Source organism: Gavia stellata, chromosome 1, assembly GCF_030936135.1.
Source record: "Gavia stellata isolate bGavSte3 chromosome 1, bGavSte3.hap2, whole genome shotgun sequence".
NCBI lineage: Eukaryota > Metazoa > Chordata > Aves > Gaviiformes > Gaviidae > Gavia > Gavia stellata.
The window spans coordinates 44986722-44995254 of NC_082594.1; the positions used below are offsets into that span (position 1 = coordinate 44986722).

At 39.6% G+C, this 8533-nt stretch overlaps 1 protein-coding gene across 1 annotated transcript; it reads right to left on the minus strand.

The window, feature by feature from the left end:
• Positions 1–710: 710 nt before the first annotated feature.
• MZT1 (mitotic spindle organizing protein 1) lies at positions 711–7834 on the minus strand. The gene is made up of 3 exons (XM_059821666.1): positions 7786–7834; positions 4010–4155; positions 711–2491 (listed from the first exon to the last, which is right to left on the minus strand). The coding sequence occupies exons 1-3, from the start codon at positions 7832–7834 to the stop codon at positions 2468–2470; spliced, it is 219 nt and encodes a 72-aa protein (XP_059677649.1). The 3' UTR covers positions 711–2467.
• Between the last annotated feature and the right edge of the window lie 699 nt (positions 7835–8533).

Here is an 8533-nt window from a genome sequence, read left to right on the forward strand (position 1 = left end):
CTAGAGGGATTTTCTTCTTTTTTTCTTGCCAGGAGGAAAAATATTTCTTGTATTTGTTCTGGATAGTAACCCAAATCAAAAGTGATCACGAGTTCTGTTACACCAATTCCTAAGCACATTTGTTCCGCCCAGTATTTTGAAAGAAACTTTGCCAAGCATGCTGAGGAAAAGTATATAGACTTTCTCGGTAACCACATTAAGAAACATCTCTTCCCTGCTTTCAGCCCAAGTACGCAAAATATTCAAGCTTATAAGGTTTGCATTTCAGTTTGTAAATATGAACTATTAAGTATAACCAATGTTACCATTTAGTTCCATGTAATAATGAAAATGATGCATTTTTAGGTTTCTATCCATCAAATTAGGTTTTCAAATGTCAAAACCATGCCCTGCTTCTATAATTCTGCATGACAAATGGTCTACCAGCAAACATCTAACTGCATAGAACCAGTAAGTTTATTGATGGTAAAATGGTATGGGCAACTTACTGGACAGATCAAGAATTGCATATAAACTGTTCTCACATCGCATTTGCAAGCTGGTTTTAAGCATTTCAAGGACATAGAACCAAAACTGAAATCTAGCTAGTAAGTTAGAAAAAACCCTGGAAATACATAAATGCAAAGTAATCAAGAGAATGACATTCAAGGGAATTCATCAGAATTTCTGTATTGCCCAAAGATCTGGCATTGGAAGAAAAGAAAAAGCACCAGCAGGAACATGCACTTTAATAGGATTTCATAATTATTTTGGGCACATTTGCTATAGTTTACACAAAATTTTCAGAGTATAAGTTTCACAAGTGAGAACTCACAGACTTCGATGTGGCTCCTGAAAACAGCAAGAATGCTCCCCAGTCTTTTTTCATTTTTTTGACATGTAGCACTGAGTCTAATAAAGTTAAGTAGAAGAGCTAATTGCCAAATTGCGTTGATCTGACCTGGTGTTTTCATGATGTTTTACTTATGTTTCAGATTTCCTAGGATAAATTTCATTGTTGATACCCTTTCATACTAGGAATACCTTAACGTTTTCAAAAAACATTACACCTAGTATTTAAAAGTTATCAACCTGAAGTTACAATACTAACTTACAAAGGATTTTAAGTGTTCATATGAGTGAGCAAACTATCACTTAAAAGTTCCCCAGCTTGGTTATCCAGAAGTTCACAGCATCCTCCTGGAATGATCTTTTGGCCAGGCTAACTGGAAATAATGGTAAATGATTCAGTATAATATAAATATTTTTTTTCTCTCTGCCAGCAATATAAAGTATTTAGCCTCCTTGATCACTTTTTGTAGAGCAATGACGTAGAGTGCATACAATGTAAACTCTTAAAGTAGAAAGAACTGTTTTTTCTTTGCACAAATATAAAGTTTGGCTTAACTAAGATTCCATGTTCATTTCCAAAAGTGCTCCACCCTATTAACCTTGGAGGTTACTTTACATCCCATTAACACTACACCTTGAAACCACGCTAACAAAAAAATAAAAAAGCTTAAACAGCAGCAGAGGAAGAACACACAAGAAACTATTTTCTTATGAAGTGGAATTCCTGGATGCAAGGATATTTACTGGAAAGTAACATGATAAACAGTTTACTGTATATAATAAACACTTGTTTTGGCATCAGTGAAGACTCCTAGTGCTGAATGGGAAGACATTCCTATACCAAATGACTTTAAGACTCATTGATTCCCATCAACCAAATCCAATGCTTTCATATATGCTTTCACTATGAACAATATAGCCTTAATATTTTTAGGTCTAGTAGTCAGAACAAACGTAACAAATGTAGCATTTGAACACTAAAATATTCCGTGTAATCTAGAATTGAAATTTACATATATTTCTGCATGGATAACTGAAGTTCCTTTGTAATCCAAGTTAAAAAACACTTTTTCCAGCAGTTTGAAGCAAAAGGACAATTCATTACCTACATTATCAAAAGTGCTTTATTTCTTACTTTCAGATTGAGACTTAAGTCACTACCCTTTCTCTAATTAAAATAAAGTCAGGATGGGCTTCATTCTTATCTGGCCCATAAAGCAAAACTAAAATTGTACATGTAGTTTTACATCAAAGCAAGATATAAAACCCAGGATATAGTAGCACTTCTAAGGATGCATTAACAAGCTATATGCATCACAACAATATTCGTTGCTACAAATTAGTAAGTTCAGCAAGTGTGCAGTATCTGACATGGTTTAAAAAATACTGGATGCCAAATAAGAGTAATTGCACTATATTCACAAATAGCTCACAAAAATACTAGGTAATGGGATTATTGGTGAACTTACTAAAAAACTTTTCAAAGCTGTTCTATACATCATCCTTTTCAAGAAGATTACAGAAATATTCTGAAAGCCTTTGCACACACATTTATTTCACTTCTTCTCTGAATAGCGGCAATCTTCAAAGTCTCTGTTAACTTGGCACTCTATTCATGCAGAAATCTTGTCCCATGTCAGCCTGTCATGTTTTCAGCAGCCTAGAAACAGAAAAAACATTTATTGCAAGTCACCAGAAGTAGACACCATGTAGATTAAATTTAATCTTTTCTCATAACTATTTTAATTTACCTAGAAAACTTAGGTCTAAAAATAAGCTACTTATGAAAATTATAAGATGGGTAGTGTTGTTCTCTCATAAATACTTCTATTTTTTTAAATAATGCTGTCAACTGCCATTAGCCTTTATTAACATAGCCATTACTGTTCGTGCTACATTTTACATCTTCTATCTGAGCAGCTTATATTTGGTACTTTTTACCCTAATGCTTACAAGAAGTGCTCAAATGCATAATTTTTTTTCCTTTGGAGTTTACTTATTCATACAATTTATAGTAATTACTACTCCCACTCATCCAGATAAATTACTGACACTAAACTTAGAAGAATGACACTAATTGTAACTGCAAAAATCACACTGTCAATTATTTGATCAAGGTCATCAGTATTTTTATTACTGAACAACTCAACACAGCCAACAAGGTACAGCTGTTGGACACTGACATTGGTAAATTTTAAGCCAGGTATGGGACAAACAGGGAAAGGGTAGCAACAGGAATGATAAACCAGTAAAACCAAAGGAAGAAGAAAAACAGCCCTCAATTACTTATATACACATAGTTAAATATATATGTATGCACACATTTAAGCATGTACACAAATATAAAATATGCATGAGCACAGAAAAATATTAAGTAAATAATGAAGTAAAAAATTTGAAAACCAGTGAAAAAAAGCCCTGACTAGCATCCATCTAGTAAAAAAATGTGTCAGTTCAATTTGCTGAGAATCAGAATGCAGTCTTCCAGAGCAGAGATAGGCAGGCTAGATATAAGTTTCCCCTCCACCTCCCCAGAAATAAACAAATATAAAATACAGTGGAAGAGAAATCATGATGTTTAGGTAGACAGTAAATAATGAAAATCCTTTAAAAGGCAAGTGAGGATTTTTAAACCATAGTTGCCCTCTCCACTAGCTAAACAGGTAAATGCTAAAGTGTGAAAAGCCCTATATATACACAGACTATGAAATCCCCTCTTGTTTGTCTCTGGAGAGATTCAAAGCACAGGTTAATGTAAAAGGTAGAAGTGATATGTGAAGATTACATTAGCAAGCTGCATGTACCTGTTTACGAGTACTGCTGCATACTATTAGGCCTGAGGTTATAGAAATGAGGCTGTATGGGTTAAAGGAGAAAGTAGCAACCTATTTGTGATATGATGCAGATAACAGGACAAATGGTGGCTACTAATGCCCAGAATAAAAATCTGTGGGTTTTGGTTGTTTTTTACCTTCAAAAGAGCTAATCTAATTATTTCTGAAAACATTTTACGCGTACCATTTTTTGTTTCATGTTACATTCAGTTGTATTCATTGCCTTTTCTATGGAACAGTTAATTTCCTTGATTTAAAAATGAGTCATATCTTGAAATACAATTTACAAATTGAAGTATAGCAAGTTGAACACAGATCTGAATCTTAAAAAGCAAACGCACTACCTTTAGAGCTTCTGTAGCCTTACGCAGTTCTTTAATAACGGATGATAATGCTTCTGGATTTATCCCCTGTTCACAAAGCCGCACACAAATAGACAATGTCTCCATATCCAAGCCAGTGTTTAATATTCTTGAAATCTCAAACAGAACTGCAACAGAAGAAATGAAAACACTTTAGTCCCTACAGATTATGAAATTTCAATGTTCAAAAATGTTATTTATCAACACTTAATTTCTACAGTACAGTCTGAACATGGCAGTTGTGGAAAGCTCTTCCAGTCTGAACCTCAACAATAGTGATCATGTTCAGCTTTGCAGTGTAAGCTAGAAGCCACAGATTCTAATGGAAATACCATGCTTTTCTGGTTCAGCAGACTTAATACTGACTAAAGGGTTTTGAAAAATAAAAAATATTAATTCAATAATTAACATGCTTGTCAATTATGTAAAAGGTAGGCTATAAGAATAATCCATGCTTTTGAATTCCAGATACTGACAAAGTCGTACTAAAACAGACTGGAAGCACGTTCTTAAAGCTTTTACAGAGAATGGAAGGAGGTGGCTAGAAAACTCTTGACATAACTAAACCTGGCTTTAGGTCTAACATTAACACTGGTTTAAGGGTAAGCAACACTATTCGATTTTTACGTGACCCGAATTAAGAGCAGCATACATGTCAGTATGAAACCTTTTGTAGAAGGAGATTCCACTCAGTTTTGTGCAGAAACAAAGATCTCTCTCTCCTTCCAAACCTTCCCTGGAAGGTCCCTTTTCTCTGATTCTCATAAACAGTTTGTTATATATGTAACAGAACAACTCACTGAGATTTTATTTCTGGTTGCTACAGTAATCTCCATCCTGAGGCTAAGCCTCTAGCAATACAGGTTGATTTTGAACAGCTGTTATTCACACCATTTCTGTAATCAAACTTCCCCCAAACCAGGGGAAAGTGAAGTAGAAGGTCTTTCTTATCTTGTAAAACCAGCATGGCAAATGAGTACTGTCCACTTGACAGCTAGAGTAGCTACTCTACTTTGATATGCCAAAGAAATACTACAGCACAGGCACAGAGTCACACTTAGCCAGGCCAAGACATTAAAGGCCCTAATGCATCCAGTCAATTCCACTGGAGTCACAGGGAGGTTTTTTCATAGTATCTGACATTTCCAAGAGTGGTAACACTCTTGAAGCCCACACAGGTAGGTTGGATTAAAAACAGGCACAAGTTTAAGACATGAAAGCAGTCTGTCAGACCAAAGCCCTAGATACAAGCCGCAAGGGGAGCTTCCTTCTCCACAAGGCTTTCTGTTCCCACTGGCTTGAAAGCAAACCATTCCAAACATATTACATATGCACACCCTGTCCACATGAAAGCATCTTCAACAGCGAGATAAAGCAACAAAAAATTGATGCATTTGCAATAAAATGCCATTGAACATTAAGAGCTACAGAACTAAGAAAGAATAACAGCGTCCCAGAAATAAACAATTCTTACTTTCTTTAGCCATTTAAACTTTTTCATAAAATTTACTAAGCATGTGATGTATTGGAAGGCAGAGCAGTAAATCTAACTAAAGATAAGTTCAAATTTCCTATGTCAGCAAGAGTTGCAATCATTAGTTTCTAACGGAAAATATCTTTAGGTGTTGAGGCAGCATCTTTGCAGAGAGATGTAGCAGTTTCTCCACAAAAAAAAAATCTGAGCTCTTAAGAACAATTCTGCAGAGAACAGCTGCTGAATATTTGTATCTGACATTCTAGATTAAGTATTTTACTTTTCTAAACTACTAAAGACATAAAAGAACACTTTTTTTAATACCAACCCATTTACTTCCATTAGGTGCCTATTCCTTATGGAGTAAGTTAAGATGCAACACAGATTCCGTGTTCTATTTAAAAAGGTCTAAAAAAATTATCCTACAAATATTGTTTCTACTCATTATGATGGGCTCTCATCAAGAAAAACCTAATTACATGGACACAGCTATCAGAGCTTTACATTTTCAGTTACATCAAAGCACTTTAAAGAAATATTCTTACAATGGAAATTTCAAGATTGTTATTTTGAACAGTAAAAAACCAAAACAAGTTATTCATTGAGTGCAGTAGAAATTCAAACATGAAGGTGTTTCTAAGTTTGTTTAAGTAAATCTTTAAAGATCAAGTGTATTTTTAAGTTAATGGAAATCTGTTTTCTTCTAAAAACAACTGACCTCAGGAAGAGATTAAATTATGAGCGTCTATCCTAAATAAAATATACAGTTACACAGGAAGCCTGGGATGCTAAATCTGAAGGCTCATACACTTTCCATAGCAGCTCTCAAAAGCCTTGCTATGTCTTTAAAGCTGCTTATTGTCCCTCCCATCTAAAACATTTCTGCAGAAATGGAGAGAGGGTAGGTGTCAAGTACAGTTAAAAGAATCACTGTCCTTCCCAAACAAATCCCTCTCCATCTGCACAGAATGGTCTTACCCTCTTGAAGCATCAGAGAAGCCATAATAATCCTGATAGTCCTGCCTTGCCTCCAGCAGCAGGTCAGAGTGGGTAAGAGCAGCGGCTGAAACACTAGTTTTTACACCAGTTCAACTCACAAAAGTCTTTGCTAAGGAATCCTTATGTAACAGTAGCCATAACTATAATACAAGGGAAGATTGCAAGAAAATAACAAATGCAAAGCAATACTGCCCCTCCCCCCCCCCCCCCCCCCCCCATCCTCTAGTCCCTCACTAGGGAATTTCCAGAAAGTCTTCATATTTAACAACCCTCAGGGGATTTCCTGGCAACTTTCCACTCTGCCTGAAACCCACATAAGCTTTTGGCATAGCCATTCCATGGAATTCTAGAGTTTCACACTACACATTGCTCAGAAACACCTCCTGAACCTGCCAGCTTTGATTCCTCATAGTCAGGCTCGAAGAGAAAGTGAACACCTGAACTTTACTCACCCTGGGCACATTTCTCATGGCTTATAAATCTCTCTGAAATATTTCCCAATACTTCCAGCGCCACTTCTCTCACATTCCCCATCCCACAACAGCACCAGGTTTTTTGTATCAGAAACTATTCTGATACTGTAACACTGACTGCCCTTCTCAAGACTTTTTCACTATGGGTTTTGGATTTTTTTTTTTTAGTAATTTACTTTGGTTTTCCGACATGAGCCATCCACAAGAACAAGATATTGGGGTTCAGATCAGTTCAGGTGCTGCCACTTACAGCACCACAGGGTCGGTCCTGCCTCGTTTCCACGCGCTTCCTTCCCCCCAGCTTGAATTCAAGATGCAGAGAGCCAGGCAACATTAACTTGCATTAACCATTTCAAATAATGAGAAAGAATATCAAATGTGTATACTTATAAAGATTAAAAAATAACGTTATTCTAAATTAAATGCTTAACAGCTAATTAAAAAACCAAGCAGTCACACGAGGTCCAAAGATACTAGCACTACGTGGATATTTGAAGTGTTTTAGACATTACGTGTAACATGAAGTAAAAAGAAACTGTTATGCGCTAAATCCTTAAGCAACCGCAAACCCTAACCCTCTTCACAGGAAAGGCGCTTGTGTTAATTAAGAGACCGACCAAGACCCCGCAGCCTGCGGAGAGGGGCGGGGGCAGGAGCGCCGGGGCAAGACCTGCTCAGAGAGGCCACTGGCCGAGCCGGGGCTGCCGGCGCGGCGGGAGCGGAGCGGAGCGGGGAGGGGAGGGGAGGGGAGGGGAAGGGCTGCCGCCCCCAGCACGGCCAGCCACCACCCACCCGCCGCCTCTGCCACCCACCGTCCATGGTCTCCCGCACCGCGTTGAGACTGGCAGCGTTGCTCGCCATGGCGACCCCTTACCTCCCACCCGGAAGCGGAACAAGCCCCCGCCGCCACCCACACCCCCGTTTTCTTCCCTCCTAACGTAGTTCAAATACTCCCGCCCCCACTCGCCCCACGTGACACCCCAAAAGGAACCCGCTCGCTTAACAGCACGAAGGTAAAGGGCGGCATTTCTTTCGAATTTGTGTAGCGGCTCCCCTGGCGATTGGCCCGTTCGAGAGCGGGGAAGCCCTGCCATTGGCCTGGCAGCGGAGAGTGCGCGTTGTGATTGGGCAGAGCCCGGGAGGGGGCGGGGCTAGTTAAAGAGCCACCCGGCGCGGCGGAGGCGGGAGCTGTGATCTGGGCGAGCATGAGCGGGCGTAGCGGCGTCCCGGTAACGGCGGCAGGTAGCTGCTGTACGGGCCTCGGCCTCGCATCAGCCGCTGGGGGCTGAGGAGAGCGGCTCGGGGCGGGGCTCGGTGACACCGTCCTGGGGGGAAGCGGGAGAAGGGGCCTGCTCTTGGGGGGGAAAGGGGCTGAGCGGGGCTGTCTACCGGCGATATTTCCCCGGGGCTTCTGTCCCCTCTGCTACCTCAGGCGAGGGAGCCGCTGGAGCACGGCCTGACGGGGGTGGGCAGCAGGCTCGCTGGCCCTTTTCCCCTTTTCCATTGTGGGAGGGTGTGGTGGCACCTCCCGGAGCCCCTCGGGGGCTGGGGCTGGGGCTG

What these genes read in the sequence shown, in the direction of transcription:
- MZT1 (XM_059821666.1), bottom strand. Translation starts at nt 7,834, where the DNA reads ATGGCGAGCAACGCTGCCAGTCTCAACGCGGTGCGGGAGACCATGGAC. An exon ending in GGTGCGGGAGACCATGGACG is followed by an intron (nt 4,156 to 7,785) that starts GTGGGTGGCAGA and finishes CTTCTGTTGCAG; the next exon opens with TTCTGTTTGAGATTTCAAGA. An exon ending in AGGCTACAGAAGCTCTAAAG is followed by an intron (nt 2,492 to 4,009) that starts GTAGTGCGTTTG and finishes TTCTGTTTCTAG; the next exon opens with GCTGCTGAAAACATGACAGG.